The sequence below is a fragment of the Cydia pomonella genome, chromosome 12 (assembly GCF_033807575.1).
Source record: "Cydia pomonella isolate Wapato2018A chromosome 12, ilCydPomo1, whole genome shotgun sequence".
NCBI classification, from domain to species: domain Eukaryota; kingdom Metazoa; phylum Arthropoda; class Insecta; order Lepidoptera; family Tortricidae; genus Cydia; species Cydia pomonella.
This window is the reverse complement of record NC_084714.1, coordinates 18,379,548-18,400,129: the sequence shown is the minus strand read 5'-3', so window position 1 is coordinate 18,400,129 and position 20,582 is coordinate 18,379,548. Positions and strand designations below refer to the sequence as shown.

Sequence of the window (20,582 nt, the reverse complement as noted above, 5' to 3'; positions counted from 1 at the left end):
TACGATACAAGTGCGAAAAATAGGAAATTCGAAACGAGTGGCGATAAATTAAAACACGACCGAAGGGAGTGTTTTAAATCGACACGAGTTGCGAATTACCTATTCGCACATGTATCGTACAACGTTTTACAGTACATATGGCTCTTTAAAGTTTCGACATAGTTACATAATGTGCTACTTTACGCACTAGTGCGGAAAAGTAGCACCATATGTACTGTAAATTACTTTTACAGTACATATGGGGCTACTTTATAGCACTAGTGCGAGAAGTAGCATATTACGTTACTGTGTCGAACATTTAAAGGGCCATATGTACTGTAAAACGTTGTACGATACATGTGCGAATAGGTAATTCGCAACTCGTGTCGATTTAAAACACTCCCTTCGGTCGTGTTTTAATTTATCGCCACTCGTTTCGAATTTCCTATTTTTCGCACTTGTATCGTAATGTACTATATTATTGATCAGCTCTAATCACTATAATGTCATAGGTACATCCATATGAGCAAGGTGCACTACATTTGTACCATAATATAATATTCACCGAATCTGTCTCAATGTCATTGATGACGCAACGTCTAGAGGGATGCGTTTGTAGTGACGTCAGGACGGCTTCCCATTTCTTATCAAGAGGGCAGAAGAGTCGCGTAGTTCGCCCAATGTAAGAAAAACTGTACATATTTAACTATATGCAAGATGCGTAATCGAAAAACGAACATGGAAATTCAAAGTTCGTATAATATATATCCGGCCCCTATCGGTCTTGACGACCTTGACGTGATACATTGGAGTAACGAGGATGAAAGAAAATCGAATATCGTGATGGTGATGACGTCATGAAATCGATGTCGTGAAGCGATGACGTCGAGCAAGCTTAAGGAATACAAGAGAGCCTACTCTCTGGTCATCGCATATCATTAATTATCTGCGAGGTTCTTCAACTTATCAAAGTTAATTGTTGACACTTCTATGCGTGGGGTGTGTCCGGGTCAAATTTGAATTAAAACGTAGTGATAGGTAGAATCGATTACCGATACGTACAAATGAATGATGTAATGTCACTGTAATAAATGTATAACTTGTAGATTTTCACCATAGTTTGAAAGTTGAACGCATTTTGATTTCAACCAACCGTAACTAAACGAACTCATAAACGTCATAACCATTTACGTACAATAAATACATAATAGGCATACATTATTTACTTGAGCTTCTTATACCTATATTAATCTTTTGTTTTCGCCAGTAGAAGTTGTTAAACTGTTGTTTCTACATTTAAAGTTAGGTTATACTTTTCATAACATAACAAGTTACAGTTTTGCGTTAGTTTTGATGTCAATATTTATCGTAACTTAGCAACTATGTTAACTGGACATCAACTTAGCACCAAGTAGATGTCTCGATAATTAAATTACACTCAGCCCGTCTGTGGTGCAACTTCACATCTTATTGTTAGTATTGGTTCCCGAAAACACGAAAGTGACGCAACTATTTCACCAATTTCATCCTTACAAATCCTGTGCAACAAACACCTATCCTGTGGCAACATTATTGACCATGTTGCGCAACACCCACTACCAATGTCTAAACAGTGGCATAAACATAGTTATCAAATCAAAGCTGACATACCGACACTAGTGCAAAGGTTATCGAGGTACGATTGATAATAAGACGCAAGTGGACTCCGCCATTACTGTTCGAACTAGGGGTCCGGGACGCGCGCATGCGTACAATAACCGCAAGGCGAATATATACCGACCCGAACTCGGCGCGCCGGCTGTTGGAAATAGTCCTTCGAGCAATTTTTAACTAACCATAAATTAAAATCTGTTTATTCTTAAAAAGTTTCGAGTGAAAAATGCCCGGGAAAGCTAATGGACCTGCGGAGCCAGGCGAGACCATAGAGCTATTGGACAAAAAGGTAAGTTTTTGATTAAGTGATGTAATGTCATGGAAAGGTCATGTGATTTTGAGATGATGAACCTTATGTTAAGTGGGTAAGGGTGGTTTTCGCTGGTTCTGATTTCGACTTTTTTTGTGTATACACTGTATACGGTTGAAGGTCATTATTTTTTAAACAAAATTATTTATATTATGCACGCTGGAGTGTATTGTAATGGATATGTATATGTATATTTTTCTGTAATATTACCATCAGCCCTTTACTTCATTGGCGTCTCCAGGCCACGTGTTAACAAGCATATTTACGACGGGCATTTTTTTTTGGACATTTTAGGCCTATACAAACAAAAGGTTGAACTTTACAGCTACTGACAATTATGAAAGTATAAGTAATCATAATTACCTACATGCCTATTTGTTTATCTACCGTGCTGTCATCAAAAAAACGTTGAAAGTTTTAATTGGCATTTTGCCTTCAGTAACATAAAACATGCAATACCTACTTTGTTCCTAACTATAATTTAATTTTTATAATTGTGGTCAATCAATAATCAATTAGGTATAGAAAATAAAATAAGTAATGACATTATTTCTGTAGCGCTCAAGTGCACATAGATACAGCAATAGTTTAATATATGTATATCATGAGAAGTAAAATACGTGTGCATTTAACGATTACATGATTAAGTATATTTACTTCAGTAGTATTTCTTGAGGTTACTTTCAATTAACAGTAGGTATAGGTAGAAATATCGTTATGTATGGAATGAAGAGTTAATTATCAGAATGGAAATTGTACAACACATCCATATAAAAGAAAAAATTAATTGCTTACCGTAAAAACAGGAAAAAACGTACTTAGGAAGTAGAGTGCTCTAGAGCAGAAACGTATAATTTGCTGCATATTTTTTAGAACAATATCGACCCACTTTCAGAGCAAGAGAAATGAAAACATCTTTACAAGCCTACGCTCTAAAAATATATGTAGAGTCAGACCAAGCTAAGTTGGCAACGATTTTGATAACGTCATAATTTCATAGAAATTTGAAGTTTTTATATTAAATTGTCTGACTCCACACCTATAAATATAAATAATAATAATAAATAAATAAATATTATAGGACATTATTGCACAAATTGACTAAGTCCCACAGTAAGCTCAATAAGGCTTGTGTTGAGGGGACTTAGACAACGATATATATAATATGTTAATATTTATAAATACTTAAATACATAGAAAACACCCATGACTCAGTAACAAATATCCATGCTCATCACATGAATAAATGCCCTTACCAGGATTTGAACCCGGGACCATCAGATTCATAGGCAGGGTCACTACCCACTAGGCCAGGCCGGTCGTCAAAATAAACCGATAGAACACTGACAATAAAGTCGAGTAAATATATTTTTAAACTTTACCCCTTCAAATGTGTAGGCGGAATGCTTCGGCGACTCAAACGCAGGCCTACATTGCCAAGGTCGCGCTAATTGCATCTGAAACCTATATAACCTATTAATGGCTTGTAATTTGAATTGTTTATAGGCGGTGTTTATAAATAAATTGTTACATAGATGTCAGTAAGTTAAGTAAACAGACTTTTATCAATTTGTGGTGCAAATACTTTGAAATAGACTAGCTTTCTATTTTTTTTTTACGTACACCAACACGATTTTTCTAATAGAAAGCCGAAAGAAACCGACCGATATAACACTCACTGAGAGATAATATAATTATAATAAACATACTAAACTGGATACTTAAAAGATATTTTTGTTATGCTGGCTCAAAAAGGCTACGGCGTAGCGCTACGAACATATTTTTTAGGGTTCCGTACCTATAGGGTAAAACGGGACCCAATTACTCCGCTGTCCGTCCGTCCGTCCGTCCGTCCGTCTGTCACCAGGCTGTATCTCATGAACCGTGATGTATTTCTTTTGCCGCTATAACAACAAATACTAAAAAGTACGGAACCCTCGGTGGGCGAGTCCGACTCGCACTTGCCCTTTTTTTTTAGCACTATTATCCTTCATGTTTTAGAATGGTGCCGAAATATCCTTTATAATTTTGTACCCCATAAAAAAGTAACACTGCACAAGCAAACATTAAATGATGGTTAGGCAACATGCGCTCATATTGCTAGTAACCCAGATCTTACTCGTATTACCAATCATTAAAACACCACAGCGTGTGTAGCCAACATGCCAATGCGTGTAGATAGAAAGAGATGACTACGCAACGCTACGGATACGGAGCGTTAACGATTGCCATGTTGGCTAAGCGCCCTGTCCTTTTTTAGGGAGCCAAAGGGTCAAACGGGACCCTATTACTAAGACTTCGCTGTCCGTCCGTCCGTCTGTCACCAGGCTGTATCTCATGAACCGTGATAGCTAGACAGTTGAAATTTTCACAGATGATGTATTTCTGTTGCAGCTATAACAACAAATACTAAAAACAGAATAAAATAAATATTTAAGGGGGGCTCCCATCAAACAATTTTTTTTGCCGTTTTTATAAATAATGGTACGGAACCCTTCGTGCGCGAGTCCGACTCGCACTTGCCCGGTTTTTTAAGGTAATATAAGTAGTACATGGATTAATTAAAAACTATCAGTAACATAGTTAATTATAGTTATAGGGCAAAGATAACGTTTAGTTAAAAGAGTTGGGTTAATTATTAGTGACGTCTTCCAGTGAGTAGATATATTTAGTACGTATGTTCTTAGATGATTGACGTTATCTTTAATTTAAAGATATAAAACGTTAATACAAATTGAATTACTCGGGGCCTTTTTTGTCTGATCCTTTAAAAATTCGGAGGACGCTCCGGTCATAGGTGTAGTTGAAGGTATCGTATATATAGATATATACCTTAAGGTTGTCTGGAAGAGATCGCTTTTTAGCGATAAGACCGCTTGTTGTTTACCTCTTCTTTATGTGTATTTGTACTGTTTCTGTATTGAGGTGTGCAATAAAGTGTATTTGTATTGTATTGTATATTACTGTAGGTAAAGGCAGCATCAAAAATATCAACCAATATCCTAATAATTTAACAGAATTATTAAAATAGTATAACTGAGTGCGGCTGATATTTTTTTTTTCTTTGCGGCAGTTTTTAATTCTTTGATATTTTTTCTGTAAAAAATCGTGTTATGGAAATTTGAAAATTGTAGACGCGGGTCAAATACAATTTTTGACGATTTAATAGTGACGAAATGGTTTGCCAGATATTGTCATGCAAAGTTTTCTGCAATCGGCCTTGTTTTAAAGTAAACTCGAAAATGTTATCTGTATATTAAAAAAAATAAGTAAAGATTTTTTGTAATGATATTTTTTCATCAAGGTGTATAAATAAATAACGTGTCGTGTGCAGGCGAATTTGGCCAAACTCATAAAACTTTTTTGCTCCTTCTGACCTAAGGAATGCGTGGCTTAAATCGTTCGGGTTATTAACGCCCACGGTGTATATAGTAAACACCCCTATAATGGAACAGGCACCAGTAATGGGATGGTATAGAGTGTATAGACAAATCCTGTAAAACAAGTATTTACCATCAGTTTTTAATCGCTGGCAACATTTTACCATAAACAAGAGCCAAACAGCTGCTTAAGTTTAATTTTTCATTGATATTTGTTAGTTTGAAAATGAATGGCGCCATACATCCCATGACTGGAGCGAAAAATCACAGTTTTAATTTGTTAAAAATATTGAAACCAACTGCAGTAGCTTTCATTAAATAAATAGAAAATATAAAGGACGAATTCAACGTGCAACTTCTAAAGCGTAAAGCGGTAGAAATTTTACAGTTGGCGGTGAAATACTCGTATCAAAGATACTCCAAATTTTCTCTTAAATGTCCCATGATTGGTGCCGTTAACATAGTTATCTATTTGTAAAACTACTAGGAGGTGGCAGCAATGCCGGATTAAGAGGTCTGGAGGCCTCGGGCAATAAAGGAGTGGAGGCCCCCTGGTCCCAAATAATTTTCCAATTAAAATGGTAAATTTTCCGAAGTCTCTATTGTGGGGGCCCCTATTTTGTGAAGGCCCCAGGGCTGTAGCCCCGGTTGCCCTCCCCTAAATCTGGCCCTGGGTGGCAGATACTTTCAGGTCTATCCGCTACTATGGACACAGACTGTATCAACCTATTTATTTATTTAAACTTTATTGCACACATAAAGAGAAATGTACTGTTGAGGATTGTAGAAGGACCAGGCAGAATAAAAAAATGTTAAAAATAGAAATGTACTGTATTCTGCCACACGAGTACATATAAAAAATAGGAAAGATCAGTTGCTTGTTTCAAGTTCAAAATTGCAGTGTCATAGCGTTAACTAAAAGTGAATATCATAGACAGAGGTCGCCCCCGTCTCCCGCAGTCCCCGCTGAAGCCTTGCGTTTCGTTCCAACATGTACAAATGGCGAACTTAATGCCAAAAGGCATTCTCTACCAGTCAACCATTGGGTCAAACAGAGACATTTGTGTATGTTGGTGCAGGAAAAAATAATAACAAATTATAAGGAAAAAATTAAACGTGAAGTGAAATAATATTAAAAATATATAAATAGTTAAATACTACTACTTATATAATGTATAAAAGATAGACTAATACATATAATTATGTACATATACATGACGGTGAACCTTATTTAAGTTACTACAACCAACCTACTAGTAATGAACAAAGAAATAAAGACACAAAGGGTCCCCCACAACTTAAAGGACCTTATAAGTTATAAGACGATCGATCCCTGTCTTCTTATCTATATGTAGTCAAGTACATAATGGATGTTGTAACCGGCGGGATGAGAGACATCCGGCGGCGGCCGCAGACACGTGGGTGTGACCAATGACACAAAATGAATAGTTAACTGTTCGTAAAATTACTTACCTACCGAATTTGAGCACTGCGAGAGAGGCGAGTTATGTAGACGTAAATAAATAGTGTACCAAATCCACAGAAAATAATAGTACTATCGTACAGAAATGACACTTCGTACAAAACCGAAGTTTGACAGCGATTCAGGGACGAATTATGCTGTCCCTTGCGGCCATTTAGGGTTGTCAAAATTCAAGTCATCTTATCTGTACAGGGACGTCAAGTTGTGCGAACCTCTGATCAGTGCCAACCCTAATAATTACTCGGAGCAATGCTGAGCCGAACGGAGCCGGAAAAAGCCGAAAGGAGGTGTGTCGCTGTCGCCCCACTGCCAAAACATAATATGTACCTATTAAGAGTCCGCAGCCGCAGCAAGCTCGGCTGAATTTCATCTTCCCATACAAACTGAGTTTCATCTAATTTTTAAAATTACGTGTTGAATTGCAATAAAACTTTGCACATAGAATGACATGAGTGCCTTGTCAAACAAACGAAATAGAGCAAAAATATGTTTTGTATGAAAAAAATAAAATTCGCTGTATTTTTTTAATTATTGTATCTGAAGCTACACAAACTAATTACAAGAATAGATATACCGTATCCTATTGTAAGTACAAAGTTTCAGAGCAATTTAGTTAGTCGTTACAAATGAGAGAGTAATGTTTGTATCGAGAAGCGCTAGTGGCCTAGTGGTAAGAGCGTGCGACTTGCAATCCTCAGGTCGCGGGTTCAAACCCCGGCTCGTACCAATAAATTTTTCGGAACTTATGTACGAAATATCATTTATTCGAAATATATTTACCAGTCGCTTTTCGTTGAAGGAAAACATCGTGAGGAAACCGGACTAATCCCAACAAGGCCTAGTTTACCCTCTGGGTTGGAAGGTCAGATGGCAGACGCTCTCGTAAAAACTAGTGCCTACGCCAAATCTTGGGATTAGTTGTCAAGCGGACCCCAGCCTCCCATGAGCCGTGGCAAAAATGCCGGGACAACGCGAGGAAGAAGAGAGAAGAACGTTGTATCGGAAACAGAGTTTGCTTGGGGCTCAGAAGTGCCTACCCAACACGAACCTAGACGTCGCCATACTAACGAAGTTACGATCTCATTTTAAGAGGGAAAAGGACTACCACTTCTCCATACAAACGTAGACCCCATTTTCCTCTCTGGATATTGACATGGATATGGAAAATATTTTTACACAATTTGATATACAGCGTGTATTTTTGATACGACCGCATAATCAAAGGGTAGTTTTTATTTAGGCTGTAATTAACACACTTTTATAGGTTTAATAAAAAATGGACGACTTTTATTTTTCCATATAAAATAATTCAGCAAGCAATGTATCACTACTTTGGTTTAATTCAAAACGTCTCATTAATGACGCGACGTCACAACTGTCACAAGTGATCATGATGTACGAAATACAATACATTGCCGCTCGAAAAAAAAACAAAAATGAATTATGCTCTGGTAGTGAAGACAATCAAAAATCTTTTAGTGTTGTTCTATAGCACAAAAACCTACGTCTAGTTTAAGTTTGAGGTTATATCAAAAACACACACTGTATATTAACCACAGATTTCATAAAAAAATGCTCCTAACTCTTTTAAACCTTTTCCAGGCTTAGTACGATTCATCGACCACATACACGCCATTAGGATTTCAACTTTAGCATTCCGATTTAAGGTTCAAATTAGATTACAATTTCAGGAAATGTTACTTGTCTTCAAATGAATCATCAAAGCTGGAGTAATTGGAATATATTTGGATTTTTTGGGAAAACCTTATAGATTGGTGCGGCCTCGAAAAGGGATAATAAATAGAAATACGAAAAAATCCAACGTAAGGGCATAGCTGTTTGATAACAAATGGTGTCAAAATATTTTCAATAATGTGAACATCCAGAGAGGAAAATGAGGACTACTTTGTATGAAAGGGCGATTTTACGCGGGTCCTCCACTATCGTCTTAAAGCGACATTATAAAAAAACATGAATATTCAAGTAAGATTAATGTGTCTGGTGCAGTCACGTCTGAAAATATCGATACGACAAAAGTGCCAAAAATATCTATACACTACCTTAATGTATTGGCAATAAGGTCGTGAATACATATGTTTGGCACTTTTTTTCATTTATTAAGCGTTACTTACATGAACCCCCACCTAAAAGCCGCTCCCATACAATTAAAGTTACAAACTTAAATCATAATTATGAAAATTGGCATGACGACGACGACGACGACGAATGTCTACTTCCACGATTTTTTGGACCTATGATTCAGAAGTTAGAGGGAGGGACCCATTTTTTTTTCTTTCGGAGCGATTATCTCCGAATATATTCACTTTATCAAAAAATGTTTGTTGAAGACCCCTATTAGTTTTGAAAGACCTTTCCAACGATATCCCACACTGTAGGGTTGAAGCAAAAATAAAAAAAAAACACCCCCACTTTACGTGTAGGGGAGGTACCCTCAAAAAAATTAAATTTTTAGATGTTTATTGTACGACTTTGTCGGCTTTATTGATTTATTTATCCATGCCGAATTTCAGCTTTCTAGCACTAACGACCACGGAGCAAAGCCTCGGACAGATAGACAGACAGACAGATGGACATGGCGAAACTATAAGGGTTCCTAGTTGACTACGGAACCCTAAAAAGACATAAACGCGTGTAAAAGTATTAGGAAAATAAATGCCCACATTTTATCATACAAGCCAAAACTACATCACACCCGATGTTATGCTGACAGATATAAATATGACAAACTGTAATTAAGCTATCCAGCCTATTCTTAACTTTCAGGATCCGATAAAACAATAACCCCCTTATTCATAAACGTCTACTAAAGTTACGAAGCCGCTAATAATCATTTGTCCCTTTCCGACTTATTGGTATGATAGAAAGGGACAAACGATTATTAGCGGCTTCGTAACTTTAGTAGACGTTTATGAATAAGGGGGTAAGTGTTTTTCTGTTGTCTCAGCCCCGTAAAATCAACACAACGTCAGCTGCGGTATCGGGGCGATTCAACTATGCAAGATACTGCGGTGTGGGGTCGAAAGACGCCATGCTAAGTATGCGTGATTAGTTACACTAGTTGCCGCGGTGAAGGTGTTATTTACGATTGCCGTCAATGTTATGGAACATTATACATAGTTGTCAGCAATAAGGAAATAAATGTAAGACAACGCAAATATAACATAATATTGAATGTTCGTGCGCGTAATCAATTACCATCGGATTTCCGACACGCGACGTTGACCCTATCTCATTAGCAGAAAAATATTTTGAAATCGTAGAACATCAGTACAATTCTGAGAATTAATAGGAAGTATATTTTCGCAATATGATTGACGATGGAATATTTTAATTGCAGTACGTCGATATATACGAGTTGCTTAACGTTTATATACTTAAGAAGAACCATTCCACTGGTTGTCCCGTACAAAGATTTTAGGGTCATTCTCCAGGTTTGTGTCTTGCATCTAAACTCCGTCAAACTCTTTTGAATCATATTAAATGTATGAAAAGTTTGACGGACTTGAGCCTAACCGCAGTCATGAGTTGAGAATGACCCTTTAATTAGTGTACATATTAGAGTTTAATTTTAGGTAGTTTTTTGATCACTTTTTGATCATTAGTCACAAAAATAGAAACTCCTACCTTACTTTCTCGTTATCTACCTCTCTATCGCTCGAATATGCAATGGTAGAGAGGCAGATATTTTCGCGGTAGACTTCCCTTAGTGAGTAGCAAAAAGCCGGAACAAAGAAATTTGATAACAAATGACCACTTTTACGGCATAGTCATACCTAAATATCGTAGTTTACTAACTCAATTAATCCTTCAAGCAATTAACTAAAGGAAATTTTATAAAAAATGATATAATTCCTTCCATCCTTGTCACAACGCCGCTGCTGTTATCTTAAAACATATTATTACTTGATCCATATAGTTTTTCTCATTAATCGATATTTAATAATAAGATGGCCTATTGGCACAGTGGTTCCGTGGATGGGGCCACTGGTTCATAGTTAGGTCGTGGTAAGTCTGCGTTCCACTTCTGAAAGTTGATTAATTATTTAAACGTAACGATATGTAATTGCCGGGTGACGATTTATGACGCTGGGTCGTGACGTGACCTACGATTACAATATTATGTACTAGCTTTTTCCCGCGACTTAGTCTGCGTGGAGCTAGTAATTTGGGTAGCATATTTTTTTAACTAAATCGGTTTAGCGGTATACCAAATTTCAACTAAATCTGTTCAGTGGTTTAAACGTGAAGAGGCAACAGATAGACAGACACACTTTTATAATATTAGTATGGACTAATCAACAAGCGTCAGTCATCCTGGGGTTAATATTATAAGTATTGCGGTAAAGCTAAACTGCTAAATATGTCCTCCCAAGTTTTGAATGCTTAGCATATTAATATTGAAAACCGGTCAAGTGCGAGTCCGTTTAACTCGCGAACCGAGGGTTCCGTAAAAACTTTCAATTATTTCATCTATAGTAAACACCCCTATAATGGAACAGGCACCAGTAATGGAATTGTATAGACAAATCCTGTAAAACAAGTATTTACCATCAGTTTTTAATCGCTGGCAATTTTTAATGAATGGTGCCATACATTCCATGACTGGAGCAAAAAAACACAATTTTGATTGGTTAATAATATTGAAACCAATTGCAGTAGCTTTCATTAAATACATAGGAAACATAATAATCAGCGCTGGTGGCCTAGCGGTAAGAGCGTGCGACTTGCTATCCGGAGGTCGCGGGTTCAAACCCCGGCTCGTACCAATGAGTTTTTCCGAACTTACCTATGTACGAAATATCATTTGTTATTTACCAGTCGCTTTTCGGTGAAGAAAAACATCGTGAGGAAACCGGACTAATCCCAACAAGGCCTAGTTTACCCTCTGGGTTGGAAGGTCAGATGGCAGTCGCTTTCGTAAAAACTAGTGCGTACGCCAAATCTTGGGATTAGTTGTCAAGCGGACCCCAGGCTCCTATGAGCCGTGGCAAAATGCCGGGACAACGCGAGGAAGAAGGAAGAAGGACATAGGAAACATAATAAATCAAAAAATGAACGAACAAATTTCGTTTTATGTGTAAATAAGTACTAACGTTTTCCAAGTTTTCCAACTGAAAAACCAACCAACTGAAATAACTGCAACAAATATTGAATTCACAACGAATTTCAACATGCGAATCGAACATGCGTGACCGTAGCAATGTAAACAATTGCACAATATCCAAGTCACTACACTGCCTACTACACCTAGCCGGTCAGTGAGCTGCAGCTAGCAGTGAGAAAACCAATGATTAAATGCATTGAGCGCGTTAAACCAATCTCTCCGCTTTAATGGAAGTTTTACTGTTTATTTGGGTTAACCTTTTCTAAGACCGCGCGCCAGTCTTCGCGCGGGCTACACGGCGAACGGGTTTCCCGCTCTTGATTTTGACACTTCGTTTGGCGGGAAAACTACCATAGACAACACGGCGCCCAGTGAAATTTAGTTTTAATTTCCGGTCTAAGCACAGGGAAGTGTAGCTACAGCCGTTTTTTTTCTTTCGGTGATTTTTTTAAAACATGATCAGTGATAAGATTGGATTTATTGTTGAGAGAAAGGAGAAAGAAAAGTGCGGCTACGATAATGCAGGGTTCGTGTATACGGAGAAGGAAAAAGTGCCCAATAAGGTGAGTTATTTTACCACAAATTTCGTTCTGTATTCAGTGGCGAGTACTATTTCTTCAATAATTGACGCAAGGATCGTAAAATGCTAAATTAGTGTTGACCTCGCCGCTTACCGCGCCCCCTGGTGCATGACGATTTAATCAGATCACTTACCTACTTAGTAGATTTAACAAAACATTATTCTATAAGAATAAAACTTATTAATAAAACTTTACATTCTGACTGCAGCTGCTTATATTCTACATTTCTGCCTTGGGAATATACACAGCAAAAAAGAATAAAATATAGAGCAATAAACCGATTAAACTATGTAGTATATAATATACTTGTAAACACAATAAACTTATGGCACTCGGTAAAAATACGACCTGTAACTTGTATATACATATACAACAGAGCCTAAGTCTGGGACTGTTTTTCGTCAAATTCACAATTTTATTAAACAACCAATTGACTAGCGTTTTAATCTCTCAAACAAAAACATTCAAAACAGCAAAGAAGACATACACCTTTTAGATGATATTGATTTAACATCGTTCTAGGGTCAAAACTCATAGAGGATGTGGTCTTCTTGACTAAGTTTGGATAAAAAATAACTGCTAATATTTATTCTATTGTTGCGTGCCAGCATACTTAGTTCATTAAAAATATTTACATCTATTAAATACATTAATTAAGGCAATATAATATTGGAATTAAAATATAATGTACGCAATAGCAAATTTAGCTAGACCTACTTAAGTGCACATTATTTTAATGAATAACTTATGACTTATGAGAAATCATAACGAATGGTTCCCTCGTTCTTTCGTTTCGAGGTTGGTTTATGAAACTAGACCGCCGGTTAGAGAATAAACTAATAACTCTTAATAGCGCTTTCGGTGATTATTCTTTTATGTTAAGATATTTTAACAATAACATAGACACTCAAATTGTCTTCCCATTTAAAACAACATTTAATAACAAGAGTTACGGCCTCTCCATATTGCAAAGCGTACCAATAATATGGCAGCAAATGATCAATCAATTAATTTCGTTGATCATTACTTAACCAGCAATTATCTAAAATCGTATGCCATTTGTTGCAAGGTCTGTAGAAGCCTTTAAATGTAGTAAAATAAGCGTTTTTTTTTTAAACTAGAACGCGAATCCGTAGTTTGCGGAATCCTGCTTTAATAGCCGTGATGAAGCAACACGTGCACACAAACACGTGCCGCAGTGCTAATTGCACTGTTTGTGTTTACGAATGCAATCTGGTCAAAAACATTACCTCATTACAAACTAATGACTGCGGAGGATCTTCCTACATAACCCGGTAATTTTAAATACACACCCGTACAATTTAGATTACTCTGGCGACCAGAGGGCTGGCAGCTACTTCGGCCAAAGACTAAGTCTAGCCATCCAAAGGGTACAAAGGGATAACGCTGCCAGTCTTCTGGGCACCATACTCGTAACACATAGTGACGACCTGTGGGGCTAAGATGGTCGGCTCTTTATCATTTGTCACCACGCCTGTCACGTTCTATCAAGTATGTAAGTGCGAAAGTGACGCATGACATGACAGGTGATAAAAATGCGACCATGATACCGCTGGGAGCATTTTTTACTTATAAGTTTATTTTAAGTTATATATAATAAAATAGGTTAGTTTATTTATTTGTTATTTAAGTTTACTGTATTTTATAATTTTGTGCTGTCCCAATAAAGTACATTTTAAATTTAGATTACTTAATTAAGAATGAGATACTCAAAGTAAACTGTAATCAGTTTTTTTGCAACTTTACGACTACGATTGAATGAGAAGAGAGCACGCAAGCCCTTAAAAAAAGTAACTTTAGTTAAAAATACTAATATTTAATTTTATACCATTATTTTATACCATGCCCGCAAACGTCATTATACTTTCTGGATTCTAGATAAAAAATCGTGGCTATAAAAAGTGTCTGAAAATTCGAACTCTGGCGGGTCACAGATTAATTAAAACTCCTTTCCATGTGTTCTTATAGTAAAGAATTAGGGGGTAACATTTCTCAATAAAAAATAAAAACTTCAAAAATATTCTACAAGGTGTAATTAAAAGAGTGGGGATCCTTTTAAGGGCATAATCGGTCGTATGATATGTTCTGATTAGAAAAAAATTCAAGAAACTTTTTATTATATAACACCAATCTTGGACTTAGACGACCTGCCCCATAGATTTTTATTTTGCGTCAAACAATTTTTTTTCTCCTTTTTTCTAATTACATCACGATACCGAATATGTTTAAACGGATCCCCGCTATATTTGTTAGGTATACCTTCTATTTTATACTACGTCGGTTGCAAAGAAGCGTACGACCCGCCTGATGGTAAGCAGTCTCCGTAGCCGTTGTACGCCTGCAACTCCAGAGAAGTTACATGCGCGTTGCCGACCCTAACACTCCGCACCCTCGTTGAGCTCTGGCAACCTTACTCAACGGCGGGAACACAATCTTGTGTGTATGCTCTTTAAAATAGACATTGGGATTTTTAGTTGCTTCTCGAAGACCGGAAAGTTTCCGTAACATCTGACGTAGGCCTAGTGCTAATGGGTCGTAATGAACAAACGAGCTGTTATGTCAACAGCGATTACCCACTTTTGACTATCGGGCATTATTTTGCAATTTATTCTGTATCGGTTTCGATTCTAATTGTTTAGACACTTTAGAGCGTGAAGTAACCTTGTAATGTTTAAAATTAATTCGTTACTATTAGGTCATTGAGTTTACTCGTTTGCTCAAGTTTTAGTAGGTTGGATTATGTAGGCAAGTACTTATCCTATCTGCATAGTTTGAACAACGAACTAGAATAACTAGAAGTCTGACTAGAGCTCAAAAATGAACCCACGGGAATTGTGCCGCGAGCGACCACAACTGTACCATCGCCCACACTGTTAACTGTCCATCGGTGGACCTTATTTCAAAAGGCATAACCACCGATGGACAGTTAAAGTGTTTTTGTATTTGTAGCTACTGCGCGCATACCGACAACGTTAAATATTTAATTTATTTTAGCCAATCAAAACTTATTGACCAATCTTAAACTTTTTTCATAGTGGGAAATGGTGTATATGTACCTGTGTATTCAAAGCTACGGGCGGGGTATACATATTTATGGAGAAGGGATAACTTTCAGTGTTGTGTATATTCCGTGTATTTCATCGCTGATTTGAAGCGTGTGGGGTAGTCAACGCACTGCGCAATTGCGCATAGCTTTTTTAATACACGGCTTTTTTTCGTGACGAACTGGGAATTAACAAAACAGCTCACAAATAAAATGAGAGTATTATGGCGAATAACCATCTTTTATTTTTTGCACAAGCTTGAAGCTGATTAATGGCCTCATTAAAGCTCGTATTAAGGAGTCATATAATAAGGCAAAAAACTGCAAAACTCAAAAGTTATTATTTGGGTACTTAAGCAGGTACCGATTATGTCTTTTGGTCAACACATTGTAATGACTAGTAGTTTTTTACACTCTTATTCAAAATAAAAAGAATGAAATCAGTGCGAATGCGGCCCCAAATATGCGGGCCTTATTGAAAATAAAATTATTTTCATTTTAATACATATTCATTCATTTTAATCATCATAATACTTCAGGCGCACGAAACGACAGGCTGTGAGTGCCAAGGCAAGAGCGGTATTCAGATTTTCCAATTTGTCTAAGTTTGGATATTGTTATACGACCTGGGTGCCTAGCCAAGATGCCAATCGTTTGCGCTACGACACCGAATACGTTAACGTATTGAACTTGTCGTCATTTTATTATAAACAGAAAAAAAACAACACAGTTTATCGCCATAGCGATCTGTCGCGCAAACGTTCATCGTACGTTTGTGATTCGAAGTTCAAAGTCGCACAGCATTGTAGCGATTAATGATCATACTCGTACATCGTTATCACGGGAGCAACAGGGATTTGAAAGTACTGAAAGATTATGACAAATATCCAATAATAGAAGTGACACTCCTATCGAGAAACGTTTATATGTATCTGTGAGTTCAAAATATAGCAGTAGAAAATTTAGAAAATCTTTTGGTCATCTATTACGAAAATCAAAACAAAATACTTTAAGAAGTAAATACTGATATAAAAATGATGGGCGGACAGTAGCTGTTTTATGTAGTCGCTGTCGCCGGGAGAGAATGATGACTTTGATGATGACGTGTGGTAGTAGGGAAGAATTAACAGCAACAGCAATACTTTTTATGCGATCTGTCATCGCGTGATTCGCGTCCTATTTCTCTCATTTCATAACGAGCAAAAAGTCGCGTGTCCCACTTGTATGTGCTATCAATATAAAAATACCGCGCTCAATCATTTCTTGACGGATATTGTGCCTCGATTTAATGATGCGTCGATTGTCGGTGACAGGTTTTGCACGTCTTTGTGTATTTGTGTGAACATGTTTGCGTGAACGTCAAGTTCTCAAGAGGATAAGTATAATAAAATAACAACGAAATTTGAAGGTTGCTTAAATCCATCTCTATCGATCTTTCAATAGGTAAATATGAATGCTATAAAAGGCAGATAGATGATCGTCGGTAGCCTCACGACACACGGTAAGCGATCGGAATCACAAGAAAAGAACCCCCTCATCAGAAAATTAAAACGAGAGTTTTAATTTAAAACGAGAGTTTTAATTTTCTGATGGTTCAAAACCGAGGTAATCTACGAATTTACTACGAATTCCAGAGCTTGCCTGCGCCCCTTGTCATCTCGCTCGCCCCATGTTGGGGGCGATAGTGCAAAGGGAAAAATATATCTTTACAAAGCTGACAATATACAATAGTTTTATTCATTTTGACAACAAAGTCGAAAAATATAACTAAACCTAAAACGAAAAAGGAGACAACCATAAAGAAATAATATTTTTCTATGATATAAGTAAGTTAAAAAATGCTCCATGAGGTACTGTACCAAAGATGCTGGCATTGCTGGCAGCATTTCCTCGCTGGAATGTTAAGCTGAAACGTTGAACTAGGAAGCTGCGAGCTCTTTGGTCTCCTGTACAGTATTTACACCTTAGACAGCTCTTTGACAGCTGGTTGAGCCAAAAGTGATTGACTGAATCAAATAGAACCGCCAAAGTTCAAATAAATTGCGTGCATCTACAATTCGTGATTATTGATTAATTATCGGTTCACGACTATATAGATTATAGAGACCGACATGGAATCAAATGTGTGTTGTGAATAAAAGGCGGTCAATAAAGTAGGTTTACAGTTAAATCGGGAGTAGGTTAGATTTGAATCTGAACCCAGTTAGCGTTTAAACTTATAGCACGACACCTTCCAAGTATCATGGACGTTATTGAATTCTTACTTATAATCAAAATATTACCTAGTGGCTTAATGAACTGTGTCGTGTATCGCGCACAACCGTTAGCTAATTAAAAATTCTCTAAAACCCAAATGGACAACATAATTCCATATAATTGATATCCATAGCCTTTTATTACAATCAGAATACGCCTCTAGTGCAAGAGCACTAAGCTATAAGAATAGCTTAACGAATCGCTTTTGCACAAACACGTTTTTTGCTACACATTTAAGCAAGCCATCGATACAATTTTTAATTAGATTTAGAAACTCGTTTAATGTTTAACCTACGCAACTAATGTACCAGATTTTAACACTAAATATCTGTTTGAGGCTGTTTGCACTTCAGACCACGTCACAGTAGAAAACACCTATAAATTAATTGTGTTCATTGGTTTGTTTGTCCTCGCCAGTTACTAGAAGTGTAATTTTATATCGTAAAGTTAACTTAGATAAACCGAATTGAATTGTAGATTGACTATTTATTGATTATAACTCAGTAGGTACTCTTTATTAATTCAATTTGGTATCAATGGCAGAGTGTTTTTATGCTATAGGATGTTTTAAGTACGGCCTGTGGTACGGCGTAAAATTTTGACAGTGCATGCATTTGAATACATTATGTGGCTTAATGTTGTTCACAGAACAGGTTAGCATTAAAAATTAATTAAAATGTACCTGGTATTTTCTTCTGAATAGGTTAGGTTTAGGTTATTTTGTGGACATGGTACAAATCGTAAAACAAAAGTGATCAAAATTGTTGTTGAACGAATCTCGCAAAAATGTGATTTGATGACTTTAAATTGCCGAATTTGATATGTGACTTATGAATATTAAGATCAAAAATATTCGAAACTTAGTAAAAAACGATAACAGTTTAGGCACCAGTGAGACTTTTGATCTCGCGGCAATTGAAATCCTTTACATAACATTAGAACCCGATTCCCGAACTCCAGGCGCGGGATCATTTCATTTTGAATGGAGCTACGCAGGACTTCAAACTAATCTCTATATATAGTCTGTATAAAATAGTAAATAAAATAAACGACAGGTGCAGGGTATCGCAAGGCTCTCTATTCGCCGACACACTAATTAAACTACCGGAGGCTTACAAACCAGTTTTCCACGTTTCACGCCGGATTCAATGACGTTCGATTTAATTACCGAGCGTATCATTGTTAGATAATGAAAGTGAATTTACGCGGAATTATTGCTTCAGGATTTCCGTGAATTTCTAAGAAACTTACGTTAAGTATGTACATTAAAAATAGTTTTTAAGAAAAATAAACGATGTTACAGTTAGGTTAGGTACCTAGTATTAAACTAATATTACGATTGTTCATTGTATGTAAAGTAATTGAATTTCGAAACAATGGAATTCGAGGCAGGAATCCTTTATAAGGGATATTTATATACTACTGATTACTCTAATTGAAGGTTGTATATAATTAAATGAACATCCGGTACGTCTATACCTACAAGCACTATCACGTTATCAGGTACCTAGTTCACAAGCAACTTGTCTGAACTCTCATCTCCATTCTATAACTTGACATTGATTTTCATACAACATTAATTAATATTGGAGATCACACTTTGGTAGATTCGGCCGGTAATCATTGGTATATTACTTATTCCGTGGCATTAGTAAGCTTATTAGGCACGTGTCAAGCCGTGTTTAGTACCAATTGATAGATATTTTCCACTTAAAGTTTGCTCTGCACATTAGTTGGGGTGTGTCTAACAAGATCCTTGTTATGTGTCACGGTGCTAATTCCATTAGTATATGCGAATATGTGAATAAGATTTGTAAACTTGGTGACTCTGATGGATGATGAAGAAGCTAAGAATATGTGTCGGTCTTTGTCGTGCCACGCAATTTAAAGCAAGGTGATTGAGGCCGGATACCTTTGTTTGACATAATTATTGAAAGTCATAATGTAATGATAGTCATATTATTCCCTTTATTTATTTTTGGTCTTAGGCTAGGTCATTAATAATATGAATATAAAAGTAAAATATAAAAACACTTACAAAACAATACAAAATATATATAAACACATTATAAAAAACCTAACCTAGGGTGCCGCCAGCAGCGGGGCAGGGCCCAAGCTGCCGGTGGTCAGGGCCGCAGAGAGAGGAACCGGCGGACTATCCGCGCCGTGTCCAAGATCACCGCCTTCTGCATCTGACCCTTGATCCAACCACCTAGCGAGAGTCTCTCAAGGTGTTGGTCGAGACTCTTCGCTATGAGACCATTCGTTGAAACGACTATCGGGACAATGATCGTCCAATCAACATCCCACAAGGCGGTTATCTCGTGAGCCAAGTCTAGGTACTTACTGGATATAGTCATATTATCATTAGTCATATCATAACTCTGAAACCGTTAACTTTTCAGGAATTTCCTTAGGTTATCCTATAGATAGGTTAGGTTAGGTTTGTTTTATGGCAATCCTGAAAAGTTACGCGTTTCTGAGAAAAACCAAATTGTGGCTAACGAAAATGCGGACAAACAATACACTATGACTTAAAACTTTATGGGAAACAATAGAGACCCGATTAAGGCTTTAAATCTATTTATAAATTCTTAAATCTTGACTCTGACTGCGTTAGGAAAAAACATAACTTTATATTCTTTTAAGAAATTGTAAATATTCAAGATTTTATTATGAACATTTAAATTTCCAAATTAAAAATCAAAGCAATTACAAAAATATATCCGATCGAAATTCGGTAACAGTTCT

The 20,582-nt window shown here is 36.7% G+C and overlaps 1 protein-coding gene across 2 annotated transcripts in view; it reads left to right on the top strand.

The window, feature by feature from the left end:
- The first annotated feature begins 1,414 nt into the window (after positions 1-1,414).
- The window catches only part of LOC133523764 (facilitated trehalose transporter Tret1), a 68,127-nt gene continuing 48,959 nt past the window's right edge, over positions 1,415-20,582 (top strand). Inside the window, exon 1 of one of the 2 annotated variants that reach the window (XM_061859490.1) lies at positions 1,415-1,921. In XM_061859490.1, the coding sequence (XP_061715474.1) occupies positions 1,859-1,921 (63 nt within the window). In that variant the 5' untranslated portion in view covers positions 1,415-1,858. Of the gene's footprint in view, positions 1,922-12,089; positions 12,494-20,582 lie in introns of those variants that run through there. The other variant, XM_061859487.1, reaches the window with a different exon arrangement.